Genomic DNA, 15,454 nt, shown 5'->3' with positions numbered 1-15,454 from the left:
GAGAGGCCGAAACAAAAGAGAAGTGAGTCGAGATTGACAGAGAAAAGAGAGAGAGAGAGCAAAGGTTGTTTAAGTTTTAAACCAAATCAAATGTAAAACGCCGACGTTTTGGGGAATCTCCCCAAAACGTAATCATTTTATTTTCATTTTTTAAAAAACATAACCTAAGATAAAATAATGTCGTTTTGGAGAGTTCTCTCCAAAATGGCGTAGTTTTATTTTAAGAAAAAAATTAGTTTTTTTAGTATATATATTTATATAATTGGGCTGGACAAATGGGATAAGCCCTATGCAGGTTTGGTTGGGCCTAGCCCAAGCCTTGTCCTGCGATGCTCAGATGCGTGCAGGTATCCACCTGCAAGCAGAGAGCTATGCCTCGGCTTGGCAACCACACCTCGGCTAGGCGGGGGCAAATGGGGTGGGCCCGCAACCCACCTCTAAGCTGAACAACAAACATGATTAGGTGGTGACAAATTAACCTCAAAGATTGCCCCATTTGACACAAAGTTGTGTTGCCTGCTACAAAATTAAGGTTTGGTTTGGTTACACAAATTTTTCCAATCATCTAAACTCATCTCAACATCTAAATACCATTCAAATATAAACATTTTTCAAATTTTCAAACTTCTAAATAAAACACAAAAAATAATTCAACATTTTTAAATCACAAAACAAAAAATTATATTAGAAAATTATATTATGACATTCTTGTAACTTTATAATTTTTTATTCAATTTTTTATCCAATTTTTTATCTCTCATTTTTCAAAACTTCATAAAAATTTTATCTCAAATTTTTTTATTACTATTTATAAATTATATTACTACTATTTACAAATTTTTTATCTCATCTAATCTAATCAGTATAACCAAACGACCTCTAAATGCACGCAAATACGATCGATTGGCTAAACACCACGCAAAACCGACGGTGGATCATGAGGGTAGAATGGAATTATGGAATAAAAGTTTGAAAACAAACCTCTATTATACAGAGGGTGGATACATTTTTTTTTTTTTTCAAATATTGTTTAAGCATTCAAAGTTTTCATGTTTTTTAAATTTACTTTCGATTTTTGTTTTAAATGCATTTTCTGTTATTATTCTTTTTTATTTATTTATTATTTCTATTTGTTTTGTAAGAGTATGATGTCATTTCTTATATGTCAAATATTCTTTCAGTACTACCCGTTTGATCACAAATTATTAAAAGTAGTTTCGTATTTATCCCTTAAATTTCTAACGAAATTAAATGTAAGTTTGTAACCGAGTGAGAAAAGAAAATTGCTTAGAGAAAAAGTGAGAAAAGAAAATTAAAACAAAAATAAAACGATAGAAGCTGGTAAAGGGGGTTAGGGTTTATCATATTTGAAAGCTTTCTTTATCGCTCCCCGTTTCAATCTTCGTTTCTTGCTGTCCTCAAAACTGGGAGTATCCCTCAATCCGAAGCAGGTAAATATTTAGTCTTTCAATTTTTAATTTTTTTGGTAAATTTGTACGTTCAATTGAAAAATAAAAGAAAATTCTGAAAAAAGGATCTGCAAATTCAAGTGTTACGATGCATTCATTTTCAATTGCGTCGCAGAGTAATAGATTTTCTCTTTTGGCGAGTTTTATATTATTTGTTTGTTTATGGAATGAGAAAACAGTACCTAGGGTTAGGAACATATTCATAAAATTCTTAATTCATATGTTCCAGCATTCTTCACCTGCTTTTATCATATCTATTCAGAAACTGTATATAAGGAGCTCTATTCTTGCTCTTTACCTGTTTCTTTGTTTTCTATATATATATATATATATATATATATATATATATATATAAAAGTAGAGTAATTTATTTTGCTGATGTGCTTAGAAGCCTAGATGAGTGATTCCAAGGAGAAGAAGAAGGAGAATGAGGAGAGTGCACAAGAAGACGAGGCTGTGACCATTGCTTTGCCCAATCACAAAGCTGCACAAGCTGATGCACATGAACACCATGACTCTTCTGTGGCAGTGGACCAAACCCTGATTCAGACTTTAAATGGCACTCCACCTCTCCCTGAATATAATAAGATTATGGAACCTTGGTCCAATCCGGACCAACCAACTCAAGATTCACCTGACTCCCCAGGCCCTTTAAATGATGACAAAGATTTACTCAAACCTAATACACAACCCACTTCTGATGTCAAGATTGAAGACAATGACTTGCCTCCAAGCAATCTAGGCTGTGAACACCACCACAACAACACGTCTTCATGTCATGTTGATACTGCTGGACCAGATGTTTCAGTTACCAAAGATGAACCTTGTCAAGTGCGTGATACCAAACTTGCTGGTGATGCTGACATTCTGCCTGCAACTACTACGATTCATAATGAACCTGCTATGAACTGTGCTAAAGCTTCTGATATAAAATATCAAATTCAGAATGGACGACAAATCAATATGGAGGTGAATGAAAAAGATGTTATTACACCTGTAGAGAATGGGAACTCAAGCTCAAAGCACTTCTTTCTTTTGGGCAATGATCATATGTCAGAAGGTAATGAATCGGGAACAGAAGAAGAGCAATCGGCTTTTATGAAGGAGCTGGAAAATTTCTTTAGGGAGAGGAGCACGGAATTCAAGCCTCCGAAGTTTTATGGGGAGGGTCTGAATTGCCTTAAGTGAGTTTCTCCTGATCATTAACATACACTTGATTTTCTTAATAACTATTATATAGGTGGTGGAGAAATTTCCATACTTTGGGCTAATGTGTGTCAACATCTTATTGATAAGGTTGTGGAGAGCAGTGACTAGATTGGGTGGCTATGATAAGGTATGCTTTGTTTCCCCATGAACATATTTATTTACCATTTTCACATGCATATTAGTTCAATGCCTTTCCTTTGGTCTTTTTGGTTGGGAAGCTAATTTTAACTGGAGCAATTGGTGATTCTTGTATGGTAGTAATTTTGGAAATAGATTTAAAAGTTAAGATTTTTGGTATCAAAGAGTAGTTTGGATTCGTGCTAGTAGTTCTTTGATACCGTTTACTTATAAAAAAAAAAGTTCTTTGATACTGTGAAGTATGATAATATTATCAGTGATTAAGGCAATCTAATATGATAAGTGCATTCTGGTAAGGATGTTTTCTGGATGCAATTTGTGATGGGACCTCTATGGAAGATATCTCAGACCCTCCTTGCCATGTGCATTTTTTAAATTTAGGATGTTTACACACTTCTATTGCTTTTTCTTGGTTGACATGTGTTGGGCACATTCTATGCACTTTGCGATTCCCTGGTACTAAAATTATAAGTATTATTTATATACAAATTATAATGAAGGGATCAGAGAAGTGAGACAATTCTTTTTACAAGTAAAAAGAATTGATAAAATAATTAGAGCAGTAGAGCAATCATTATGGGACTCAAACCCACAATCTTCTGCTCTGGAGGCGAGTGCCATTATCCATTATAATAATATATAATTTGTTGTGAGTTGTTTATTTCCTTATTTGTACTGTACCATTTATTTAATGTATTTGGTCTCCTTAGTATAAAGAAGAAGCTAGAAGAGAAGGAAACTATCTTTCCATGGGAATTCAGTTCTCTAATCTCTTTGACTCTATCTTTCGCTTCCTATTTTATTTCTCAACTTGGTATCAGAGCGTTCTTGGGCTGTTAGAGTTAGGTTGGTACCAAATAATGTGACTCACGGTAGCCAGCAACGACGTCATACGAACGGCGGCAGCGGCAAGGAAGTCGAGCCCATGGTTCTGATCGAAATCTTCTGGGAACCCCACTAACCAAGCTTCACAGTGAACAAAGGACGCTTGGCCGTGACTTCTGAAAAAGGAAAAAAAAAGCGAAAAAAAAAGGGGGGCGTTCCTTGGAGGATCATCGCGATCTAGAGTTGGGAGAAAGTTGAAGCCCAGATAAGCTTTCTGATTCTTCCGGCAAAGCTCAGGGAACTCGACATCGAAGCTTTCTATTCCTTCTGATCATCGCGATCTGGAGTTGGGAGAACATCGAAGCTCTGAGAAGCCCAGAAGCTTTCTGGTTTTTCTGGCGAGCTTAGGGAACTCGACGCGATCTGGAGCTCGAAGAAGGAGAACTATAAATGGTAAAAAACGACATGCCGCTTTTTGAGCTGCACGGGTAAACGACGTGTCGTGCAGAAGCAAAACCTACGTCAGGAGCTAAACACCCTGTCGTTTTTTAGGTAAGCAAAAAAAAAGTGGAGCTATTTGGTTGGTTTCAATGGCTGATCCAAAGAAGAGTGAAGGACAGACCAATGACCAGAGAGTAGAAAGCCAAGTGACCTACTCCAATGAAAATCCAACCCTCCAAATCTCAATTGTGAAATTAGATGGGACTCAATTATTTGGCTTGGTCTCAATCTGCACTCTTGTATATTAAGAGTAGAGGGAAGATAGGATACTTGAATGGCAAGATCCCCGAACCAAAGCTGGATGATTTTACTTATGATATTGGTAATGGTTTTCTACTTCTTCGCACTGCAAAAGAGGTGTGGGATGCAGCTGCTCAGACTTTTGCAAAAAAAGGGAATGCAGCTCAAGTCTATGCACTAAAGAGACGAATTCATGGGATGACCCAAGGAGAGTTATCTGTGACTGCTTACTTTCATCAACTATGGGCTTTGTGGCAAGAAGTGGATCATTATCAGAATTTTCAGACGTAATGTACTGCTGATTTTATAAAAATCCGGAAGATAATAGAAGAGGAACGTATTTATGCTTTCCTTGGTGGATTGAATGAAGAGTATGATTCTGTTCAGATTCAGATTTTAGGAAAGGATCCTTTACCATCTCTTTGAGAGGTTTTTTCTTATGTTCAAAATGAGGAGAGTTGTCGTGGTGTGATGCTTCATTCTCTTCCCCAAGATCGATCTGCTCTACTTACTGCTACTCAGCGTCTTGATAAGCCAAGTAGGAGCCGTGATGGGGGAAAAAACGTTGACACTACAAGTGAAAAGGATAAGCTGTTTTGTGATCACTTCAATAAACCACGACACACTCGAGAGACTTGTTGGAGACTTCATGGTCATCCTACGAGAGGTAGAGGAGGTCGCTTTGGTGGTGATACTAGGCCTCGTGCTAATCACACTTTGACTGTAGACTCTACACCTACCATGTCTATGTCTGGTCCTTCTACTTCGGACTTTGGGGGGCTTAACAAGGAGGAACTTGACACATTCCATAGGCTTATGTCTAAGCTGGAATCATCCACCACTGCATCCTCTTCATTTGCTCACTCAGGTAATTTAGCCACGTCTCTAAGTGCATCCTCCATTGAGTCTAATGATCCTTGGATAATTGATTCGGGGGCATCCCATCATAGGACTGGTTTATCATCTCCTTTCTCTTCATATCATCTCTGTTCAGCCAGGGAAAAAGTTAGAATTGCTAATGGATCCCTATCCTCTGTGTCTGGTAAAGGTTCAATTCCTATGATTGAGTCTTTGTCTCTTTCAAATGTTTTACATGTTCCCAACTTTATAAATAATCTTTTCTCCATTGCTCACATCACTCTAGCCTTAAATTGTCGAGTGGGTTTTTATTCTAACTAGTGTTTCTTCCAGGACCAAGCCACGGGGAGGTTGATTGGCAGTGGTAGCTTGAAGGATGGTCTTTACTATTTGGATTCGCAGATCAAGACAACTTGGATAGCTCAAACAGGCTTATCATACCACCCGCATTCCCGACTCTATGGCTATGGCATGGCTTCGGCATCAAAGATTAGGCCACCCTTCTTTCTTCTTGTTACATGTTTTTCCAGATCTTTTTTTTGGTCTTGATGTATCTCAGTTCAAATGTGAGATGTGTGAACTTTCTAAATATCAACGTGTGTCATTTCCTTCTAATAATAATAAAAGTTCAGAACCTTTTTCCATTGTCCATACTGATGTTTGGGGTCCTTCTTGTATTGTTTCTTTATCTAGTTTTCGTTGGCTTGTCACTTTTATTGATGATTTTTCCGCACTACTTGGGTTTACCTATTAAAAGAGAAAAGCGGGGTGTTTTCCGTTTTTCAAGTTTTTTATAAAATGGTTCAAACCCAATTTGGTACTTCTATTAAAGTTGTTCGTTCTGACAACGGAGGAGAATACATGTCTGATAACCTTCAAAATTTCTTCCGTGAACATGGCATCATTCATCAAACTATATGTGTTAATACTCCACAGCAAAATGGTGTTGTTGAGAAGAAGAGTCTGCATCTCTTAGAGGTCACCCGTGCCTTACTTTTTTCCATGCATGTTCCAAAATCTTATTGGGGTGATGCTCTTCTTACAGCAGCCTATCTCATTAATCGAATGTCATCTTGTGTCTTGAATTCTAAGACACCTATGGAAGTTTTGTTACCCTCATTGTCTTCCTCCTTGTTTTTTGTGCCTCCAAGAGTGTTTGGTTGTGTTTGTTTTGTTTATGTTCATGGGCCTGCTCATAGTAAATTAGATCCTTGATCTCTCAAATGTATCTTCTTAGGGTATTCTCCCACTCAAAAAGGGTATAAGTGCTATAATCCACCATCGCGAAAACGGTTTGTCACTATGGATGTCACTTTCTTTGAAACTCAACCCTATTTTTCTTCCCCTCAGACTTCTCTTTAGGGAGAGAATGAGAGTGAAGAGAAGTCATCTGTGGACCCGTTAGTGACATTCATCCAGGCTGAATCAGCAAACCAACAGCAACCTACACCCTTGCAACCTTTACCCTGTGAGAACCAACAGCAAGAGCCAGAGCCACATATTGATAAGTTGTGTGAGCCACTGAGAGTCTACTCACGATGCCAGAATAGTAAGACTGACACCTCATCTACTTGCCAGTTCTCCAACCCGGGATTAGGTAATTCTTTGTCGATCCCAAACACTTCAACTCCTATTGTTCATGATATGGACTTACTTATTGCACAACGTAAAGGAGTCAGATCTTGTACCCAACACCCACTCTCTAACTTTGTCTCTTACCAAAACTTGTCCCCTTCAGATCGTACCTTTATTTCCAATTTGTTCTCTGTGTCCACTCCAAAAAATCTACAGGATGTGCTTAGTGACCCAAAGTGGAGAAAGGCAATGCAAGAAGAGATGAGAGCCCTTGTTAACAATGACACTTGGGATTTGGTCCTCTTACTTGATGAAAAAAAGGTTATGGGATGTAAATGGGTGTTTACACCAAAACTTAAGCCTGATGGATCTGTTGACTGACTAAAGGCAAGATTGGTTGCAAATGGGTTCACACAAACCTATGGGATAGACTACGAAGAGACATTTGCTCCTGTGGCAAAGATGAATTCAGTTTGCGTTTTGCTTTCTTTGGCAGCAAATGAGGCTTGGCCACTTCATCAGCTTGATGTGAAGAATGCGTTTCTTCATGGAGACTTATCTTGAGGCCAAGCGTAAAGTTTGCAAACTAAGAAAAGCTCTATATGGATTGAAGTAGTCTCCAAGAGCACGGTTTGAAAGATTTTCCCAAGCTGTGCAGAAATATGGCTACAGGCAGAGTCAAGCAGATCACACATTATTCATCAAGCATACACCATCAGGTAAGATGACTGCACTTATTGTGTATGTTGATGATATTGTGATAATTGGAAATGATGATGAAGAAGTGAAGAAATTGAAGAAATACTTGGCCAGTGAGTTTGAGACAAAAGACCTTGGAAATCTGAAGTATTTCTTAGGCATTGAAATTGCACGATCTCAGCATGGGATTTTTATCTCCCAAAGAAAATATGTTCTTGATCTCCTGGATGCAAAACAGTTGATATTCCAATAGAACCAAGCATATTGAAATTGATAGGCATTTCATCAAGGAGAAGCTGCGTGCAAAATTGATTTGTACCCGTTATGTGAAGACAGGGGATCAATTGGCAGTTATCTTAACAAAAGGAGTTACTAGCAACATGTTTTAAACAACTCTTGGCAAGCTGGGCATGAGAGATATTTTTGCATCAGTTTGAGGGGGAGTGTTGAGAGTTGTTTATTTCCTTATTTGTACTGTACCATTTATTTAATGTATTTGGTCTCCTTAGTATAAACAAGAAGCTAGAAGAGAAGGAAACTATCCTTCCGTGGGAATTCAGTTCTCTAATTTCTTTGACTCTATCGTTCTCTTCCTATTTTACTTTTCAACTTAATTTTTAGAGTGTGGGGAGTTTCCTAAGGATCTACCTTTTCTATGTGGAGATACCATTTTGAGTGTGTCTACATTAGGCTTCCAAGACTAATCTCTAGGAGATGATTCTTTTTTTAATAAAAGTTTTATTGATAAAAGAGTAGGCATAGCCTAAGTTCATAGAAAGTATAGAAGAGGAATACCTAATTAGGAAGGAAAAACAGATATCTAGCAGAAGAGTTAAGCTCTCATGATTTGGAAATTACCTTGGTTTGATCAATCCTAATTGCACCAATTTTTTAGAGTAACAGTGAATAATTGGAACTTGCACATTTATGTCTTAGTTCTTTCCTTTTGATTTTCATATATATGACTTTTGTCTTAGTTCTAAACCCAAACACACTGGGAGAATGCAAACAGGCATCCTAAAGAAGGAAACAGAGTGAAGAAAAACTGCAAATGAACAATGAAGTTCAATAAAATATATGGAGAGGGGTGGTTAACTTGTCCATTTATATTTGGTCTTTGATTTCATTATGTTGGTAATTGGAAATCAAGGTAAGTTTTGTGAAGAGTGTATTATGACTTGTGGCCGCATGCCTGGTGGGGGCGTCTCCTCTATTGTGGGTATATGGGAACCTGACTTTACATAAAACCTGAGGATAGGCTGCTCAAAAGGTTGTCTACAGTTTTCATTGACATTCAAGGCAAGTTGTCGTGTCTTTCGAAATGTTGGTATGATGGAAAGAAGAATTAGAAAGGCTGTTTTGCCGTACTGAATTATCTGATACCAATTAATTAGACATACAACTATTGAAATGTGCCTGGAATAAATATGTCAGAACCATCCTTTTTGTTGTTGCTGACAATAGCTCATAATTGGCTTTTGTTTTTTGATAGGTGACTTCTTGTAAGTTGTGGCGGCAAGTGGGAGAGTCTTTCAAACCCCCAAAGTAAGGAACAGAACATGTGTATTCCTATTATCTTTTGTATGTGAACTCCATCACTTGCATTAATGGGATTAGAGCTTTTCAAAAGATTGTATAAGCAAAATAAATAAATAATGAATGAGAGAGACACAGTTTTTCTAGATTTTAATTAATTTGGAAAAGCAAACTTACCCTATTCCTAAGTGCGAATGTGTTTTTTTTTTTTCTCTTTTTCTAGTGCTGGGAGTGGGCATGGCCTAGGAGATTAACCAATTTATTTTTCTTCCATTCCATTTTTTTTACAGAACATGCACTACAGTTTCATGGACATTCCGAGGTTTTTATGAGAAGGTAATTCAGATTATTTTTTTCTACTTTTGGAAATTTATGTCTATTTTATGCGGGTTGTAATGTGTACTTGTGTGCATATCTGCAAGCCTGTTCAAATCTAAGGTCATAAAATCTTTATCAATCCAAAGAGAGGATAATCATTCCTAGTGCTCATCATTTCATTACATATGCGTGAGTGTGTGTGCATGCATGATCTTGTTTATCCCCTTTAATGAATAGAGCAATGAAGTTATCTCAGGTTCAAGCTGTTCATTGTAAAGTAGGTATCTCCTTTGACCGATGATATCCTGTTCCTGTATCCTTTACACTGCCACCTGTGATGATGGTTGCAGGTGGATTGTTCACTGGGCTTAAGAAACATGGAAATCGTGCTGTTTTAATTCTTCTGCTTAAGTTACGTACTTTGTATATGAAGTCATCATCTATTTTTTATCATAGGGACAAAAACATTTTATTGAAAGATTTCTTATTTGAATTAGGTACCGGGCCTTGTGTTAATTTCTGAGTAGGCTTATTGTACCTCACTCAGATGTTGCTACGAATTGATTGCTTTTATCATACCAGCCCTTGATGTGATTTTCATAGACCGTTATTATTGTTAGGCATGGATTTATCTGTTACTCTTGTTTGTTCTCTTTTCATTACTGCAGTTGTTAGAAACAGAATTTTGCTGATTTCATAACTAGGCTTACTTACATGATATGCCTTCGAATCTTGCCGTTTTTCTCAAAAGTCATGGCTAATAAGAATTTACTTGTCTGTGTGGAAAAATAGTTTCTACTGGAGCTTTGTCTGTTTTCTGTTTTTATTTTCCGTTGCTCTGTCTACCATTAGTTGATTTTATAGGCCCTCCTCTTTCAACTGCACCTGTGTATGTTTGTGTCAGTTTGTTTGATTCTTGTACTTTTGTAATACCTCATAATCTCTCATGCTTTGTTCATTTAATCATTAAATACTTATTTTTAGTAATTCGTGTTACTCCAGGCCCTCCTTAGTTACGAAAGGCATAAAGTACATGGTGGTGAGCTTAATGTACCTATTGCTTCCCACCCAGAGCCTATGAATATCGAAAATCAGGTAGGTGAAAAACTTTAATTTTGGACTTGTGGTAGATGTTTTGTAATTAAAACTTAGTGATAGTCTTTTTTTCCGAAGGTAAATTCTATTTACAAGCCGGTGTGGATAATACACCTTGCAAAGTGCTTACATGGCATGATTTGATTTGGAAGAAAAATTTTAAAATTTTAATCTTACAAATCAAATCTTGCTATGTAAGTGATGGGATGGTGTGTTCTACACACCTGCTTGCAAATATAATAACTCTTTTTCAGATAGGTCTTATTTTTGCCACTTTCAAAATTGAACTGGTTATAATTTTAGGAAAGAAAGATCATGCATCTTGTCTTATGAAATTTTGCTTACCGAACGATTGCCACCTATCGTGCACAAGACTTAAAAACTGTAATAAAATGTAATAGAGTTGTTAAAGGGTTATAGCTTTTAAAGAAAGAAAGTGGTCCTAGCGGGTTTCAATGATTATGCTTATTCAGCATTTACACAACTTCTTGTATGTTAATAATTGTAATAAGGGGTGTAAACGAGTTGAATTTGAGTGAGTAATGGGTGGTAAAATCTTGTTCATTTAATTTTTATTCGAACGCAAGTCAGGCTTCTGCTTATCACGAAGTGTATTTATTGTTCACATACAACTCATTTATTATTCAAGCGCAGTCGAACTTGTTTCATTTTAACAAAATAAATTATTTATATTGTATCTAATACACATTTTAACAAACAAGTTTTACATAGTTTATATATACATATATCAATGATTATATTCGTAAGGATTCAAGCATCAATTATTCTTTTGTGTTTATAAAAACAGCTCATTTAATAAACAAATCGAGCTGAAAACGAGTTTGACCAGGCCGTTCTTGAGGTTTGTCTATTTACAGCCTTACATGTAATGGATTTAGTATGTTACAACTTTGGGTTCAACTTTGGTAAATCGTGTCCAATTCTAATTGTTAAACTTGACAGGTCAGCAATTGAAATGATTTTTTAAAAATTGCTATAAATTTTGGGGACAACATACAAGCCGACCTCAACTACCAACTAGTTTACAATCACCCTCACAAACTATCAATTTTGGTAATCACCCTTTCAAAAAAAAAAAAAAGTTAAAGTTTAGACGCGGATTGCCGAAATTGCAATGTACCCCTTGACATAAATAACCTTGATAAAAAGTTAAAAAAATGTAAAAACCCAAAAAATTCCAAAAATTTTAAAATCGATAAAAAATTAAGTACAAAAAGAATAAAAAAGTACAAAAATGTAAAAAAGTAAAAAGTAAAAATAATATATTTATAAAAAAACATAAAACATAAAAAAAAATTTTTTTTAAGTAAAAACATGAAAAACTAGTCATTTTTTAAAAATTTAATATCCAAATTAATTTATGATTTTCTTGGAAAATATTTTTTTATAAGGAAAAGCAAAATGGAAATAATTTTATTTTTAAACAATATTTTTTATTTTAATTTTTTAGAAAATTTATTTAAAACTAAATTTTTAATGATAGTTTTATATTGCATTTTTTGTTATTTTTAGGGGTAATTTTTCTTTTTAAAGGAACAAGGGGGTGCATTGCTGTTTTTTTGTAGTTTGTGGGATGATTGTAAATTTGGTGATAGTTTGAGGGCTTCGTTTATTTTACTTGAAATTCTTTGATCTTGTGTCATGGTTTTGCTATTAAGATGTAGCTTAAATGGCACCTCCTCCCATTAGAATGGTTTAGGGGATGAAGTTGGGGGTTCAAAACTAATTGGGTGGATGTGTTACTTACCAATGTTAGCAATATTTACTTGCGCATCTCCTAAAAGTTTTAATTATGTGAAGTCCAGATTGCATCAGCCTCAGGTGTGTCCTGGATAATTCAAATTGAAAGCATAATTATATTATGTGAAGATTACCACAGTCCTTTCTTTTACTTGTTTACTAAAAATAAGTTTTCAAGCAGGAATTTCTTTAAAGCTAAACATAGTCTCTGATCAAGTCGATTGTCAAAGATTTTTTTTTTTTTTTAATCATTTACTTACTAAAAATTTAGTCAAATTTTCTTTTACAGTCGGTATGCTACCAGTGGTTTCTCAATTATTACCATTCTTGACATTCTTTCACATGTGATGGTGGTAAACAGGCTTCTGGATCGGGTAGAGCACGTAGAGATGCTGCAGCACGTGCTATGCAGGGTTGGCACTCACAACGTCTTCTTGGTAATGGTGAAGTTAGTGACCCGATTATCAAGGTCCGCTGAATATTAAATTTTTGCATTCAAATTTCTCATGACTTTATTAATGATCATAGATTTTATTTTGGTTTAGTGATATTATAGAATTTTATCTGACAGGATAAGAATTCTATTTCAATGCAAAAGCGGGAAAAGCAGCTGAAGAACATTGGTATAGCCCTCTTGTGCTCTCTCATTTTTAACAGTGTGACAGATGGCAGACAGCTTCTTAGTTTTGATTTTTGTCTATTACCTTCAGGTTTGCTTAAACGCAAGAAACCATCTTACATGGAACATACGGTCAAAGCTGCACGTACTAGGGCATCTAAACCACAGTTAAGATTCTTGTTGCAGGAAAATTTTTAATCTGTGGACAGTTTATTGATGTGACCAAGTGATGCCATGATTAAAACTATCCAATCGGCATTCGGTTAATATTTTTTGGTTGGATTTTGCGTATTTGACTAGATTGGATTCATCAATCGTTGATATCGGGCCCGCAGCTGATTGGGTAAAGATCAATGTGCAGAAAACTGTAAGTTTTATATGACTGGTTCGAATAATTATTCAAGGTCAAGATGCATTCCTAGATTCTATAACACTAATTAGTGTGGAATTCTGTGTATAGAAAGATTGTTTTGAGGTCTATGCTTTAGTTCCGGGCCTTCTTCGTGAGGAGGTAAGTATACTAACACCTGTAAATACATTCTGTCATTATTCTCAGTTGCTACTTCATTGTCCATTTGGTTTCCTGAGAGGTGTAGGCTCTGACTCTGATGGGGTTGGAATCCGTAACTAGTGGACCTCAACTCTGAGTCGGAGATAACTCCACTTCCATCCTACACACTCAGTGTTGGAATGGAGTCGGAGTTACATATTGGAGTACCATTTTTTTAGCCTTTTTAAAATAAATGGAAGAAGTCGAAACAATTTAGAATCAGCAACAAATGAAGAAAACGAGACTTATAATCAGATTACTTTGCACAAAAATTAAAAAAACAGAAACAAACTTCAATTAGAGATATTTTATTTGAATTTAACTAAGGCACAAAGCTTAGCTCCAGGAGTCCACAAAAGCCTTTTTGCATTCCTCGATGGCTTGACTGGATAGAAATTTGTATATTAGATACTTGTTTCATAGTACCACCTTTTTTGAAAATCGCTATTGGATACATGTTCTGCTGTACCAGTTATGTACTAATACATTGAGTAGAATCTTTTTTTTTTTGGGATCCTTGGCGGGATCAGCAAAAAACATGAAATTTTCCCAAAAGCTAGTTGTGGTGTTGTTCTCAACTAGCCAAGTCAAAAAACAAAGTCAATTTTTTAGGTTGAAGCATACAAAAAGTGTGGCATCAGTTTCAACTCTAGATGTATCATTGAGAAGATATATTAAATGACAAGGTCTATATTCCACTAGTAGTATTTATTACCTTGTTCTCTGGCAAGATTAGGTGCGAGTTCAATCAGATCCATCAGGACGCCTTGTTATAAGCGGTGAACCTGAACATACTGACAACCCTTGGGGTGTCACACCCTTCAAAAAGGTGCGCCTTATGTTTTTCCTCTTTATTTGAGAACTGAGAAAATAATTGTCTGGTTGGTTTGGATTTTGCCCTGCATCAGTTTTCCCCAGGTTGTTTGCTTGTGTATTGTTACGAAGACTGCTTATTCCCATATTTTAAAATTAGCTAGTCTACTGACTGGGATTTGCTTTTCTTCTATCAGGTTGTCAGCTTACCTTCAAGAATTGACCCACATCAGACATCAGCTGTGGTTACCCTGCACGGACAGTTGTTTGTTCGTGTCCCATTTGGGCAGTCAGAGTAGTGCTGTTCAAGGCTGCCTACACCCATGCCCAATAGTTAACTTATTGGAAGGACGGGAATGAAACCGTTTAGTGGGATCTGAAGTCTCTACCCTAGTTTATATTGGGTATATCCTCTTACTACGATTTATAAACTCGTGTATGTGAGTTAGGATATTAGCGCAGTTTTACTGTATATGAGTATTGCTGTATCAGTGCAGTTTGATAGTGGTTGATCAAGTTGTATCGCCCCCTTGTAATGGTGATCGAGATCAGTTTTCAATCTGAACCCTATGTCAAGCTCTACTTGCTTCATCCCTCATTTATCTCATAACATATGACAAACCCACCCACATGTTGTACCTACAGCTGTGCATCAGGACTAGATTTTTCTCGATCTGGTTCGAAACGCGGATAGCTGGTTACGAATACCAGATATTAACCGGATACCCGCATACCTGTCTTTTTATTTTAAAAAAAAAAAAAAAATTAAACTCCAATGTTTTGCAATAGGTCATCCCTCTCTGTCTTCTTAATGGCCAAGGACTTTGTTGCCATAGTATCCGATTTATTGGACACTATTAAAAGATATAGCAAGGTTTCTTCCATCTGATTGCACAGTAGACATTCTTCGGAGCCAAGTTGGGAAACGATTGCGCTCAATCTTGATTTGGTGGGAAGGATGTTCTAGAGCAATTTCCAAAATAGCAGCCTGTGACAGTTGTCGATTCTTAGACTCCATAGGGGTTTGAAGAGGGCCAGTGTGGGAATTTGTTGAGCTGAGTCTTGGATATTGACCATTATGTGGTAAGTTGTTTTAATCGAGAATTTTCCATTATGGTTCGAGGTCCAAATTATCTTGTCTTGTCACTGAGAGACTGTCGGCAGTTGAATTTTTTTAATTTATGTGATGCTTTCTTGGTTGAATAGATTCTGCATTTTTGGCATATCCCAAGACCGTGAGTTTTTTAT

The 15,454-nt window shown here is 36.3% G+C and overlaps 1 protein-coding gene across 3 annotated transcripts; it reads left to right on the top strand.

Moving 5' to 3' along the window:
- Positions 1 to 1,176: 1,176 nt before the first annotated feature.
- On the top strand, positions 1,177 to 14,797 carry LOC121262615 (AT-rich interactive domain-containing protein 6-like). Of its 3 annotated transcripts, none has more exons than XM_041165165.1 (13): positions 1,177 to 1,451; positions 1,861 to 2,653; positions 2,766 to 2,805; positions 9,007 to 9,059; positions 9,341 to 9,386; positions 10,371 to 10,463; positions 12,586 to 12,693; positions 12,796 to 12,847; positions 12,935 to 13,010; positions 13,144 to 13,210; positions 13,304 to 13,354; positions 14,130 to 14,222; positions 14,404 to 14,797. In XM_041165165.1, exons 2-13 carry the CDS (start codon positions 1,866 to 1,868, stop codon positions 14,503 to 14,505), a joined length of 1,569 nt encoding a protein of 522 aa, XP_041021099.1. In that variant the 5' UTR covers positions 1,177 to 1,451; positions 1,861 to 1,865; the 3' UTR covers positions 14,506 to 14,797. The 3 variants fall into 3 exon arrangements, 2 of the variants coding, with proteins under 2 accessions (XP_041021099.1, XP_041021098.1); XM_041165164.1 differs by having other exon boundaries at positions 1,858 to 2,653; XR_005940144.1 differs by having other exon boundaries at positions 1,181 to 1,451; positions 1,858 to 2,653; positions 14,125 to 14,222.
- The last annotated feature ends 657 nt before the right edge of the window (positions 14,798 to 15,454 follow it).

This window comes from Juglans microcarpa x Juglans regia, chromosome 4S, assembly GCF_004785595.1.
Source record: "Juglans microcarpa x Juglans regia isolate MS1-56 chromosome 4S, Jm3101_v1.0, whole genome shotgun sequence".
Classification (NCBI taxonomy): Eukaryota; Viridiplantae; Streptophyta; class Magnoliopsida; order Fagales; family Juglandaceae; genus Juglans; species Juglans microcarpa x Juglans regia.
The sequence above is the reverse complement of the archived record's forward strand: the minus strand, read 5'-3'. Positions and strand labels throughout refer to the sequence as shown.